Source organism: Manis javanica, chromosome 1 (genome assembly GCF_040802235.1).
Source record: "Manis javanica isolate MJ-LG chromosome 1, MJ_LKY, whole genome shotgun sequence".
Lineage (NCBI taxonomy): Eukaryota > Metazoa > Chordata > Mammalia > Pholidota > Manidae > Manis > Manis javanica.
Window position 1 is genome coordinate 205074181 of NC_133156.1, and position 14819 is coordinate 205088999.

Below are 14819 nucleotides of genomic sequence, written 5' to 3' on the forward strand. Positions count from 1 at the left end.
TCCCAGGTACCTTGATGCTAAGGAAAGGCACACTGGACAGCAGGCACTGAGACATTATCTTTGTTCCAGGCACTGTAACTTTGTTCCAGAAAACATATTTATGTTTTCTAGTCATAAAAAAAAAAATAGGGATGGCTTGAGTTAAGTCCCAGTCATGGAACACACCAAAACCCTCTAGCATGTACAGTAATTAAAAAAAAAAAAAAAAAGGCATAAAGCCACAAGGACAAAAGCAAACAGGAAAGGAGCCCAAGCAACACAATGTTAGAAGCTAGAAGGCAACAAACAAGGAGAGACTAATTAAGCAGACCCAGGGAGCCAAATCCTGGGCCAGCAACAAGGGATGAGTTCAGAAGCACCTTGTCCTGCACAACGGAACCCCTGAAGATGTGGGAACTGGAGCACTATGTTTTTCGGCAAGTGGATTGAAGGTGGAGCCAGAAACCAGAAGGTGGGTTGAATCTGCTTACGAAGCAGTTAAATCTCAGATCCCATTCTCTTTCATGGCAAACACTCTCCTCAACCCTGACAAAAGGCAGAGGATATTTATAGTATAAATAAATAGAACAGAGCATTCCCTGGATGGGAGGACACAAGGCCCAGGTGTGAACATACTGGCCACACCACGCCAGGGTACATGCTGAAAACTGATCCCTATTCTGCCTCCTCCACCCACCTCCCAGAGTAGAGGCAGCCCTGCAGGAACCCCTCAGGCAGGAGGGTAGGAGATTCTGGGCTAGGAAATAATGTTCAGCCCAAGAGGAAAGACCAAAATCTGACATTACAGGTTTCCCAGTGAACAGGCCCAGAGACCCAGCAGTGGTTCCTAACCAGGAGTTCAGGGGGCAGTGGGGGTCAGTGTTGCCCCAGGGAACATCTAGCAATGTCTAGAAGCATTTTTGATTGTCATGACTGGGGTAGAAGGGCTACAGACATCTGACGGGGAAAAAAATGCTGCTAAACACCCTACAATGCACCTTTTCTGAGAAAAGTAATAAGCTATATTAAAATCGCCCAGGGCAGCCCCCACAACAGAGAATTTTCCAGCCCAAAATATTGATAGTGCTGAGGTTGGGAAACCCTGACCTTTAGTAAAGACCAGAGTCAGCCAGCCCCACTCATGAACACAGAGCTTCCCACATGCCCCAGTGTCACTCTCATAAATATGAGTAGGTATCTGAGGAAGCACCACGAAGGATGGAGATCAAAATCAGAGACTGTGCAGGGAGACAAAAGCTTCAAAAAACTATCCTTCCTAGCCTCAGAGGAATTAGAGAAGACATTCAGTCAAAAAGCAAGCCAAACCACACTCAGCTGATGCAAAGGAAAGAAGGAATATCCAGAGGACAGAGAGAGGCTCTTGAAAATTAAAAACAGAATCACATTTTAGAAAATGAAGGGTTGGATGATAATATTGAGGAGTCTCCACAAAAATAGAGATAAAAGACACAGGGGGCAAACATAAAAAAAAAATCATGGGACCAGCCCAACAACTCCCACGTCTAAATCCTGGGAGTTCCAGTGTAACAGAAGAGATGAACTGGAAGTGAAGAAATCAAAGAAGTACATCAGGAAAATATCTCAGAACCAAAGGACCTGAGTCTGAGGTTGAAAGGGCCCACGATGGCCCGCTGGCCCCTGCTCCGCAGCCCATGGATGCGAAATTTCAAGAGGGAGAAATGGTGGAGCCAAAGCTTTCAGTGAGGAAAACCAGGTTCCTGACAATGAATCAAGGATCAGATCGGCATTGGACTTTCTCACAGTGTGAACTGAAGCAAGAAGACCAGTGGGGCAGTGCCTTCCAAATTCTGAAGAAAAACAAATGATTTCCAATCCATTCTCAAACTGTCCGTCAAGGATGAAGGAAATAAAAACATTTTCAAACATACCAGATGTGAAGAGTTTTGCCTAAGATGTACCTTTTCTGAGGAAAGTAATAAGCTATATTAAAATAAAATAAAATTTATTTTACCACAGTGAGGGAATAAGCCAAAAGAGGCAAAATAAAAATAAGAATATGATACAAGAGACGGGGCCAAAAGGAGTCCCAATTATGATGGGAAATCCCAAGAGGAAAGATGTGTGGCAGGCCAGAGGCAACCGGCCCAGACGGGCGCAGGTCGGAGGGCTCGTGAGGGAGCTGCCTCCAAGCGGCAGCAGCTGACTGAATACCCAACGTGTCTGGTTATACTGAAAGGTAAGGTTGGGATGAAACAGTGAAACCTGTAGTGAAAACTAAGCATGGGAAGAAACAAGATAATTAGTAATTCCAGAGAAACAAAACATGGTACAAGAAAGGAAAAGCAATGACAGAGCACTACGTGACCGAGCTGTGCACCACCATAATGGAAATGTAAACACTGATCAGGGATCAAACGGAAACCACAACACAGCTACCGGGAAAGGGTGGATGGGCAGTGGAAGGTATGGCTGAGAGCTGAAGCCTCATCATGCATGGCATAAAGTCAAGAAAATAAACATCTAAGAGTTTAAACTGGGTGGGTAAGTGGGAAATGGCTTTTTTACAGGGGAAGTAGAAAGGGATCTTTTGTTTCCCCTTAATAGGACCTTACCAAGAACTACTGACTCTTCAAACTATCTGTGTATGTTACTTTCATAAAAATAAAATGGCTTTTTAAAAATTGGAGGAAAACAAAATGAGGCATAAAGAAATTTCTAAAAATATTCAGTATCACCACCTAGAGTCAACCACTTTAACATCTTGACAGTTTTGTTCCAATTTTTTCCTTGCACGTTATACATACGCATATTTTTCAAAGTTGTAATCATGCTATATATAGTTTTGATTTCCTGCTTTTTTCACACTTAACACATCATTAGCCTTTTCATGTATCTTTAAATATTTGTTGAAAGCAGTTTTAAAGGCTGTGATTATTCCAACACACATCATGCAATCATTTAACAAATTCCTTTCTACCATGCGTTAATGTGTTTATTATTTATCACTATTACAAACATTGCTGTGAAGAATATGGTTTTATGCAAATCTTTGTTTATCCTGAATGTTTCCTTGCCATAAATTCATAGAAATTGATCACTGAAAATTTAAGGGTCTTTGCCAAATTAACTTCCAAATGGTTTGTGTCTGTTTCCACTCCCAATAATGATGCCTAGAGCATCCATTCTCTGATTCCTGAGTATCAATTTTTCCCATCTTGTCCAATTTGATAGGTGGGAGAAAAATTTGCCTATCATTGCTTACCAATTTTTATTTGCGTATCTCTGCATGTTGGGTGTTCATTGGCTATTTGCTTTTCTTCTTTTGTGAGCTACTGGTTTCTCTTGTGTCCATTTTGCCACCGAGGCCACAGAGTAAAGTAATCCTTTGGCAACATCACTTATGTCTGGATCTCCTATGAGTTAACACAAAGAAGACCCATGGACTTGATGATCAGTGAGTGTCTCATTCAGGTTTCTGGATCTCAATGGCCCCACTGAGGCTTTCCCTAGCTGTGGGCTCTGAGCAAATAGCCACGCAACTGGGCACCTTTGGACACACCTTGCACTTTGCCACTTTTATCCTCACAGCACACCCCATTTTCTACATGCATTTTGGTCCTCTGTATACTCCCACTCTTCCCACTGGACTCTGCCTCTTACAGGGGAAGAACCCTACCTGATGGACCTTTATATACCTCATCTCGCTTGTGTTTAACAGATACTCTTACTCTTGCTGAATAAAGGTATACTGGTGACAATGAACACAGGCACAGAGAGATCCGGAACCCTGGAAGGGTACAGCAGGACCTCTGCTATCTAAGGTAGGGGCAGACAGTACCAGGAGTGCATGATCAAGCACAGTCACTTTCTGTCTGGCACCCAAAAACTGGTTCCCAGAACCTGAGGCAGAATGTCCATGTAATAAGACTGACAAAAGGAATAAAAAGGAAAGACAAGTAATAGCCAGTCAAAAAAAGGAATGAAGCACTGATACATTCTCGAACAGAGATGAACCTTGAAAAACCGTATGCAACGTGAAAGAAGCCAGACACAAAGGGCCACATGTTGCATGATTTCATTTATATGAAGTGTTCAGACTAGGCAAACCCATTGAGACAGGAAGTAGATTAGTGGTTGCTAGGAGCTGGGGGAAGGGGGAGAATGGAAAGTGACTGCTAATGGGTCAGGATTTCTTTCTGGGATGATAAGAATGCTCTGGAATTAAATAATGGTGATGATTACACAACTCTGAGTATACAAAGGCTATCTTATGAGAATTTTATCTCAACTTTTAAAAAGGATAGGAGTAAACTTACACATCAAGCAGTTTGGTTCACCAAGAATTTCTGAGTAATGACTGTGTAACACCAGCTTGCCTAGACGCTGATGTTTCCACATTGCTCTGGTAGGTCGGACAGCAGCATTTGGGTCTCTGTTCCTATCAAGGCAGAGCCGAGCAAATCAGCCCATTCATTGTCCTCTCCCTGCCCCCAGCTTTAACAGAGGGCCACAGAACACTCTGGAGGGACACTTGACATAAAACACACTGAAGGATTTCTACAGCTCCAGACTTGCTGAAGAACAGTGTACATCCTGGTCAATATTTTATCCAAAGAGACCTGGCAGCCTTTCTGCTAGTGGGCTCCGCAGGTTAAGGAATGAGTTCTAGTGTGCTTAAGCAAGCAATGAATTAAAATGGTCACCACCTATAACCTGATTTGAAAAACCTTTAATAGTGTCCAGAGAGATCAGAATCCCCATTAAGAGGAGCTCATAAGAAAGCCAATGGAGGTATTGTAAAGTTATGGGAAAGGTTTTCCATAATAATCTTTACGACGGATTCCCTTCAATCCAACATACACCTAAGCTGCTACTGTGACCCCCAAACCTTGTGCTAAATTCTATATGCCACATGCAGTCCCCTAGAGGGTGCTGAGTAAAGATTTACACATGAATAAAACCAAATGCTAGATTGTGGCCTATAGATAATGTGCTCAGTTGAAATTCAAAGAAGGGGCTCAACCTCAAGAGGGCTGCAGCCACAGCAGAGATGGTCAAGGGCTGCCTCAGCCTCAGAAGGACTTCTCAGGTTCTGCAGGCTAGACGAAGCCCTGAAGCTCCCTGCTGCTGGACAACGCTCTTGTCTGAAGAAAGTAAGGACCCCACTGCCTCTCTCCTCTGTTCCCCTCTCATCCCTCCTGAGCCAAACAGCCCAGTAGAAACACCTTAAGGTAATAAATGTGTGCTGAACCAGCTCGCTGGGGAGGACAGCCCTTTGGAAATTAAGCAGGGGTAAATAGAATCTTAATTGCACTGGACAATCAGAATTAAATGTTCTCTCTTGGTGGCAGCTCTTAGAGGAAACAGCATTTGAGCCAACTCATTTATAATCCCAACCATTATGCCATTTTAAAGAGAATGGTTTTTCTACACTGGAACAAGTTTGGAAAAAAAGAAAAAAGAGAGAGGGTGAGAGAGAGGGAGGAGGAAGAATTTAAACGTGGAGGGGAAGGCAGGAGCACAGACAAGAAGGACCCTTACATGGACAGCTTTGGTCAGCCAAGGAAGTAATTACTGCCGGCATGGGTACTGGAGTGACAGGCCTTCCTTCCTCCAACCACTCAGTGACCTGCCTGGGGAGTTTTAATACAAAAGGACATCATTGCCCACCTGTTGCTTTGGAACTAATTTAGCACAAACCAAACTGGCATCATCCTCATGGGTAGACCTGTCACTACTCAGAGTGGTGCACTAACCTCAGCTACAGTGCACAGGCCAGGGCCCAGGCCCAACCAGACTGCTTAATGTATGGGAGAGAAAGTGCCTGGGCACTTAGGCTTCATCAAGGAATAGCTGCAGAGCCTACGACATGCACAGTGCTGGACCAGACAGCATACCAATGGAGCCAAGCAAAGCTTAGGGAGTTCTGCTTCCCTTTTCTCCCGGTACCGCCTTGGCCCCACCTCCACGGGGCGAACTAGGTAGGCAGCCCAGTAGCTGAACCTGTAAAATGAGGCAAACAACACTTGCTTCTTTATGCATGGAGCAGGTGAGAGGCCTCAAGAAGGTGCCAAACAAAACATGCTATGCAGTCTGCAAAAGTGCCACTCAATGACGAGCAAGTCATTAAACCCCAACTTCTACCCTGAGCCTGGGTAGAGATGGCAAGTCTGGGGATCAGGAAAGAGGCGGCTGGTTCATACTCCTACCAGTCACATGAAAAGAAACAGTGACAACACTAAAGGCCCTCTCCTCCCTCTTTCAGTTCTTTTTATTAAAATCAACAAGCAACACAGCACCAGATTAATCTCTCTCTAATTACTAAGTTGTCAGTTACAGGGTGAAAAACTCCATAATTTAGTTATCAACCCAACTCCACATGTTGACACTGATAGCAGGGAACTAAGGTCCATAAAAAGACACATTTGGGACACCCTGTAAACCTACACTCCCCACACTGTTCCTCCCACCCAGAATATGAGCTCCTCATGCCATATACCTGCATGACCTCATTTAATCCAAGGCTACACAAACTTTCACTTCATGGTAAAGGTAGAGACTGTGTGTTCCATGCACAAGGGAGAGAGTGGAGGGGCCTTGGGGTAAGGACTGAGATTGGACTGCACAAGCAGGAAGGGACAACCTGAGCCAGGGGCCGTCTGTCCCAGCCCCACCTAGCCTCCCTGAGCCTAAGAAAATCCACTATCTAGGAGCTGGGAAGCTCTGATTTGATCCAATGATTCAACAAAGAGGTAATACTATGATCCCCATTTTATAGATAAGGAAACTGAGGTTTCAAGAGGCTAAGCCCCTTAATGGCAATTGGACCCTGGCAGTCCAATGTGGGGGACCACAGTGGTAACCAGAATACTCTACTGTCTCCCATCTCTTCCTGCAAGCCTAGATCTTCTAAAATAGCTCATTCCTGCCACATCTTCTCAGTTGGGACTATACAGCACTCAATTTCACATGATGCACTTTCTCCATTGCACAGGTTGATCTGTAATCAGACCCCTCCTTCTTTTTCTCCACGGAAGGTTGGAACCCAATGCAGCCACTGAATTAACACCAACTGAACTGATCTGGTGTGGAGTCCCCAGGTCTGGCCAGGGCTGTCACTCTTAGTTACCACCAGCCAAGCACAGGAATGGGGTAACTACATACACCACTTCTACTTCTTACAACAAGCCTCAGTTCGCATGAAAAGAAGAAGCTGGTGGGCTCATGGTCTCACAGCTACAAAGAGGAGGGGCTGGGATTCAGATTTGATCTGGAGAACCCAAACCCCACACTTCTGCTGCCATGCTGCCTCCTCTGACCAGGGAAGATGCAAAACCTGAACCTGAGACAGCAGGTGGGAAGGGCCCCCTGGTGACCACTAAGCCTCTAGGCTCTGAGTGGGGATAAAATCGATGGCCTGCTCCATACCTACATGCCTGTCACTCCTTGAACCTTGGAGACTTCTGCTGTAGTAACACAGCCTTTTTCTAAGAAAGGGGTTGTGCCTGAAGCTATTATCTAACAGCTCTAACCTTAGTCATTGGTTAATCTTTTGGCAGAAATGAGTTGATAGCCAAATGAGAATCAATTCCATCTAAGAAATATTTGTTGCGTGCTTTCCATGCTTCAGGCACCAGGTTATATGGTGGGCAAAAAAAGATAGATGCCATGGCTGTCCTCATGGAGCTTAGAGAGAGCAGGAGGCCCTGGCAGGCAGCGGGTCTGGGAGAACTCTCCTGAGGGAGCCAGGAGGCCCAGGAGAGCTCCCACAACTGGGCCACGCCGCCCTGCCGTCTGCAAAGCCTCCCTGGCTGGGTGTCCCCTGGCTTCCTCATGCAAAGCAGCTGCCTGCCAGAAATTAAAAGAGGAACAGCAAACTGCTGAGGGCAAGGAAAGCTGCTCCTTGATCCAAGCATGCCGAATTAGGGCAAAACGAAGCCCCTCCAAGAGAAAGGAAATTCAGCTGAGGCTCACGAATTTTAGTTTTTAAAGACACGTGTCGTCTTTGGCTTTGTTTCTTTGTAACTGCTTGTCTTTCCTCCTAACTAATAGCACAGTAGTGCTATTCTGTGTCCGAGACCTCTTGGTAGTACCCACTGCTGCCAATACATGTCACTGCTAGAGACTGACACCCTGGTGGAGAGCTGCTTTGTTTTATTACCATTTAATTCACCTCTTGAAACCACAAATTCCACATCAAAACCAGTTCTCCATAACGTGTCTGACCCACGAGCTTTGAAGCAATGCATCCCACGTCCTTCATATCCTGGCACACACAGAAATGACATCTGCTCAGCCTCCCTTGAGGCTTCCCCCTGGCCCATCCCCCAGAGCTAGGGGGATGGTATCTGAGTGCACCTGTATCCCCTGTTTCTGATACACCTGCTGGGGAAGCTTTGATTCCCAGAGTATAAATGTCAGCAAACCTCAAGAAAACCAAGACAGAAAAGGAGAAGACAGCTGGATCAGAGGGCGAGGAAGGGGGTGGGGCCCATCTGAGGTACACACAGAAGCCAAACAAAGCTGGTAGGGACTGCCCCCACCCTGAGGTCTCTGCTTGCCAGACCACAGTCTGAGCTAGTACATCCCAAACCCACATCAGAGTGCCAAGATGGGGAACAGGGCATTCAGTCACTGCAAAGGCTTCGCAGCCAGCAAAGGCCATCCACCTTCCCAACGCAGAGAAGGAAATCAGTGCTGTGCGATGCGGTACAGGCTGAGGATATAAATAGCTCCTAAAAAGGTTAGCAAACTGCACAGATGACAAATCTACAGTAGGTTACTAAGGGAGACCAGGAGGCTCAGTGCCAGCATCTCACCTGTTGCAACTGATGTCTGGAAGGGATGCTATGGCTCCTCACAAACTTGTTTCCTGGGCCCCTCAAGGAGGCAATGTGGGGCTGCAGGGACCTGGAGCCTGGGTGACGTGAGTAGGCACTTCTTAAGCCCTACTGATGTTCCCTGCCAGGCCCCCTCCAAATGAGGGAAAAACTTCTTCCTCATTACGTCTCTGCCTGGTTTCCATAAACCCATCACTCTCAATTTCCTCATCTGGAAAAAGTCTACCTGGGAAGGTATTGGGAGGATGCCTGCCTGAAGGTGGGAGGAGCTCAAGGAGTGGCAAAACCTGACCCTTCCCATTCTCCTTCCTGTCATCCTGGGCCTTGGGTGCTGCTCCATGAAAGGCAGAGGGCAGGGCACAGCAGCAGGTGGGGCATTCCGGGGTGGCCTCACGGAGACTCCTGAATGGAGGGAAAGAACTTCCCCCGGGGCATCCAAGGGCTCAGCAGCCATAGCTGCTGGGCAACATCAAGTGTCACAGACCTCACTTGTCACTGAAAAACCAACAGCAGGGACACTTGAGTAAAGGATATTTATAGCTGTCGTGTATGCATTCTTGAACTTGTATGCGTTTAGGTTACCAGTGTAGCAAGAGCACTCCCAAAAGCATACATACGGTTCCACATATGGAGGCAGTGGCTAACTCTAGAACTCCAGGCAACCCACTCACCCCTGACACACACCCTGCTGACGTGGGTATTCTGGGACCTGGGATAAACTGGGCATCAGTCCTTCCCTCTTCAGGGTATCAAGTTCTGCCTTCCTGCCAAGGATTAAGAGATCAGCCTGGAGTCAGCCTGGAGCCGGCAGCTCAAGAGCAGCTTGGCAGGCAGCTCCCACTGGCTCCTCTGCACAGAGAGCAAGAGCTCTTCCCACTTCCCCTGAGATCCAAACAGTACAGAAGCAGGAGGGAAAATCTCTCCTCTCCAGTCCTTTCCTGAACAGATCATGGGGCTGCTGTAGCGCCTACACAGAGGACCTGAAAGTCCAGGCAAGAAAGGAGAAGCTCCAGAGGACCAGGGCGGAAGCCAGACCCCAACACCCGGCCCCAGGGAGGAGGAAGGCACTGCCTTCAACTTCCACTCCCAAATGCCTGGCAGGATGTCAGGACTGCTCCTGGGCCACCCAGGGGCTTGGCCAAGAAAGGGGACTTCCCTTTGGCTGGTGAGTATGTTGGGTATGTTGAGGGATGTGCCCAGGCAGAGCACATGACGGGGACAAACACTGCCCAACACACAGTCATATTCATTCTCTCTCTACCAATATCACCAGAGGTCAAGAGGGAAGCAGCCTGTTCCAGAAGGCAATGGGTCATTGACTAGAGTCATCTCTTGAGTTCCCTGATATGTTCCCTAATACAGAAACTGGGCAAATATTATCTATGGCTTTGAATTGACTGGAATCAAAGAAAAGACCAAAAGTAATCATATAGATTAGAAGTTCCAACGCGAGGGGGGCACTCTTGCTGTTACTCAAGGGCACTAAGCCGGTGTGCCTGAGCAAAGCAACTGCTTTCCCACGCTGTGAGCTTCCTCCTCATCCCATCCGACCTCCCGAAGCAGAACCAGCAGAAACCTGCATACCCCACTTGCTTCTCAAATTCTATACTGAACTCTTAGTTTTTCTGAGTTTCTCTGACATTGCTGGGCATGCAAGCTCTACTAAGAAAGGAGAACAGCTGACACAACAGGACATTTAAGCAGGGGGCACTCAGCTATGTCCATGAGTTCAGTGATAAGGACTGCAGGAATTCAGAAGTGCAAAGTTGGCTCCACACCTCTGCAGAAAAGGCTCTACGATGTGGCATCTAATGGAATTTCTATCAACTCCAGGAATAATACACTATCTTCTTCCACTTGCGACCCCTTCCCCCCACAAAACTGCTCACACTGGAATACAATAACTTCTTGTAATACTTACTGCACACCCACTGTGAATGAAGACCAGCTTTAGTTACCTTTACATACACTAAACAAGTTAAGCCAGCCTACAACACTGCAGGATTAATTCTAATCACCCATAATTTTACTAGATCGCAAAGAAGGTAAATAATTTAGCTAGAATCACATGATTAATACAGCAAGGTAAAGCTCTGAGCCCAAGCTTATTTGGTTCCACAGTCCATGGGCTTCCCTCTGCAGCCCTTAAGGCTTAAAAACTCTCTGTATCTGTGTATGTATATGCATGCATATGCGTTTATTATTTATCATTATTGTTATTCTAAGATGAATCTGATACTGATTCATAGAGGCATGAAGTCTCAAGTAACCAAATACAACACAGGAATCTCCTACATAACACACATGAACAAGCGTCTGATTCAGACACTTCCACCTTTACTGTCAGTATAGTGTGGCAGACCCCTATCTTAAATTCATTCTTTTGTACCCCCCAGGAGTTTGACACAGTGCTAGTGTACACCGTGTACACTCCTCATTCAATCTCATGGATGATTACCTTGCTGGGATTGCTTATTAATAATAAACCCTTAAATGCTGAAAGATGAATTATCACTAACTTTGATCCAAAAAGAAAAACCTTAGACACTGGGAAAAACACCAAGGGGGCCTAACACACATCTTGGCCAACAATGTAGGTGTCCAACCATCAGGTAAAGACAGTAATATTTGAACCTTACTAACAGGTTGATCCCACTTGGTATAAATCTTACCATCTTCACTGGAAAGAGCAATTATAATGACATATGGGAAGCCCTGGATTTGTGAGGGCCAACTTTGGGTGACCCTTTGGATCTGGGTTCTCTCCTCTGCATGGGGTCGCAGACAAAGAATGGCTGTGAAGATTTCAAGTATCATGTTCACAGACACACAAGCAATCCAGTCAACCCAGGTGGCATCTCAGTACCTCCCATGGCTCCCTGTGTACATCACCACCTCAAACTGGGGCAAATTCAGACCCATGTCCTAATCCCAACAATACCCTCGGTAGCTGTGTGACTGTAGGCCAGCAACCTAGCTTCTCTGAGCCTCAGTTTCCTCATCTACAAAGATGTAGTATCACCTATCTTACAGGGTTGCTCTGAGGAGACCATAAAATGATATTTGTACATGACTGCACCATGGCTGATATTTAGAAGGAACTCAGAAAATATTAGTCGGATTTGACTGTATACCATAGAACAGCTCTGACATACACAAATCCTGTTGAATTAGGCTCAAGGTCAAAACATCATCATAGTGACAAATAAAGGGGAAAAGGGAAGAGGCAGTAGTTGAAAGAAGTTAAAAGAAGTTAAAATTAGAGACAATTAAAAAAAAATCTCTCTCCTTTCAACCAGTATCTTCAACCTGTTGTTTATCAACTACACTGCTTAAAAGTTGGTCGAATTTGTTTGAATGAGTTCTGCCTCTTGCCCTCCATATATTCTGATAAAGGTATAAGGAGTAACAACTACAAGGCAGGGACCCAAAAAGGGCCCTGGAAAACTAAGAACTGTTTGTACTGACTTGGGCCAGTCTGGTGAAAAGGGGCAGCCTCTGGCACCTTGCACTGCCAACAGTTTCTCCGTTCTCAGATGCTCCTCTAGCTTAACAAGTTAGAAACCAGAGGCCACATCAAGGCACCCCCCAAACAAGACACTTTCCAGAATCTAACCCGGAACCACATTTCTGAAATCCAAATCGAGAAAAGTGAGCACCTACCTAGGTGTGCCAGACTCAGTGCTAAGCATGAGGCATATAATATACATGCACAGGGGAATGATCTCAATTCTTTAAACCTCATTTTAGATAATGAAACTACTACTGGACATCCCCCAAAGGCACTCTCTAAGCCCCTCAGCTACACACATGCCCTTAAGGACTCAAAGCTGCGTTATATGTGGACACTTCTGCCCGAGTCTTGGGGTCTATCACAGGGCTGGATGCTGCAGAACTTCATCACACAATCATCTGAGCCCCACAGCCAAAGTGGGCCTGGGAAGAGGGCAGAGCAGGGGCAGAGAAAGAGAACTTACTCCTCCAGGAGCAACCTCTAATTGGCAAATAATGCCAGAGGCTACTGGGAGGAGTGTGCGTTTTCTTTCTGCACAGTAACCTCCCCCAAAGAAAACCCAGGCAAAGTCACCTAGCCTTCCTGTGGGCTGGGAAAGCTCTTCCTCCAAGATTCACACTGAACTCTTAACCCTTCTTCCACCTCCCAGCCTCAGGGAGTGGCTGGATGGTTGTTGTTTCTTTTCTTTTTTCCCTGTGGTCCTCTGGTAACACCACAAATTACGTTTTCAGGGACTCGAGTCCCAGAGTGCAATGATGTTGTAATAAACATAACCAGGACCAAATGCCTTCCCATCATATTAGATGATGCCATTTCCCACCAATCAGGCTTCTCGGGCAGGCAGACCACTCACCAATGAGGGAGCAGACAGAGGCTGTGAGGGGAGACCTGGTCATCTGCAACTAAAAATAAGGACGCTTCACCATTGGCCACAGCCACTTTGCAACAGGAGTTGGGACCCACACACCAGGCACCATGCAGAAGGCACACACAGGCGAAAACTTTCATAGCCCAGGGGTTCGCTTGAGGGGAGCTGGTCTGCGTTTGTTGTTTCCTTTTCCTAATTTGCTGACTTGAAAAAAGAAGTAGACTTGATCCAAAGGGCCTTTCGGCAGACACACCCTCCCTCCTAGACACCTCGGCTTCAAAGGCCCTTCGCAGCCACCCTGAACTGGGGAAAGGAAAGGGATGTAGGCCGGGGGCCAAGACACTCACCTGTCCGGCCGTGTCGTAGAGTCCCAGGAGGTACTGCTTGCCCCCCACGGTGACGCTGACTGCGACGGCACAAAGGGGGAAAGGGGAGAGAAGATCACAGTTATCTAGCCTTTGGGGCAATTCGCTCCTCACCAGTACCCTCCCTCTCCCAACCCAGCTGGAGGCCTGCGGGCGCTCTCCGGGAGATACCACCCCCTTTCCCTTGTACCCTTCCCTCTGTGAAAGGGCGTGAGGCCAGAGTGCGATGTAGCCCCCAGCTGCCCGCTCTCTTTTCCCAAGTGCCATAGGCACACATCTCGCCCGGTTCCCTCACATGTTTCTCCCTGTGGCTAGAAGCAGTAGGGGAGCTGGCTGTGGGAAGGTCAAGGAGGTCGGCTCGGTGCCAGGGCGGTTGGGAAGCGCAGGGAGCCCCGACTGGGCGCGGGGATGGGGGTAGGAAGAGGGGTTGTAATCGGAGGCAAAGGAGCCGGCCAGAGGCGAGACCTGGGGGTGGGGACGGTCGCCCGTCCGAGGGCGCGGCGGGGGAGGGGTGGGGAGCGCGCTCAGGGGAGGCAGCGAGGGGGCTCCGCCAAAGTTGCTCCAAAGTTCCCGGCCCGGGGAGCGGCCCCTTAGTCAGCAGTTCTGAGTCTTACCTGCGTAGTGGTCGAAGACGGTGGGCACGTACTCCTCCGGAAAGGCGTCGTTGGCATAGCTCATGAGTAGGCACGTCTTGCCCACCGCCCCGTCGCCGACCACCACGCACTTGAGCATCAGCGCGCCGGGCCCGTGAGCCATGCTGCGGCCCGCCGGCCTCCGGGCATGGTCTTCCCGGAGCCCCCGCTCCGGACCCGGGCTCAACCCCAGCCCTCCTGGGGGGTCCGCCGCCGCCGCTCCGCGCAGCACGGCCGTCCCCCTGGCCCCATGCAGCGGCTCCCCCGGCCCGAGAGGAGGTGGTGGCGGGCCCGGGGCGCTGCCTGCGCCTTGGTCCCTGCCTGGATTCCCGCCCGGACCCCGGTCGCCTTGCCCTCCTGCTGCTCCCGCCTCTCCGTGCCCGCGCCCTCTCCCCGGCCAGGCCTCCCCAGGAGGACCCGCAGGATCATAAGACTGTCCGGCCCCGGGGGAGACAGCAACTTTGGGGAGGGAAATGGAGGGGAGGGGCCAGGCGGCTCTCTCCGCCCAGCGTCGGCCCAGGCCCCCTCCCGGCTGAGCCCGGGAGGAGGGCTGGCTGAGGCACCACCCCCGGTGCCGGCCGGCCGCCGCGCGCCCCCGCCCGCCGGCCCCTGCGCCCCGCGCCGGTGCCCCTCCCGCAG

General features: G+C 48.4%; 1 protein-coding gene across 1 annotated transcript in view; it reads right to left on the bottom strand.

Annotated features, from left to right (window-relative positions):
- Positions 1-14819, bottom strand: part of RHOQ (ras homolog family member Q) — a 35930-nt gene extending 21111 nt beyond the window's left edge. The window contains exons 1-2 of the mRNA XM_036990802.2: positions 14163-14819; positions 13531-13589 (exon numbers count right to left, since the gene is read on the bottom strand). Coding sequence (XP_036846697.2) covers positions 13531-13589; positions 14163-14304 — 201 coding nt within the window. The 5' untranslated portion in view covers positions 14305-14819. The remainder of the gene's footprint in view (positions 1-13530; positions 13590-14162) is intronic.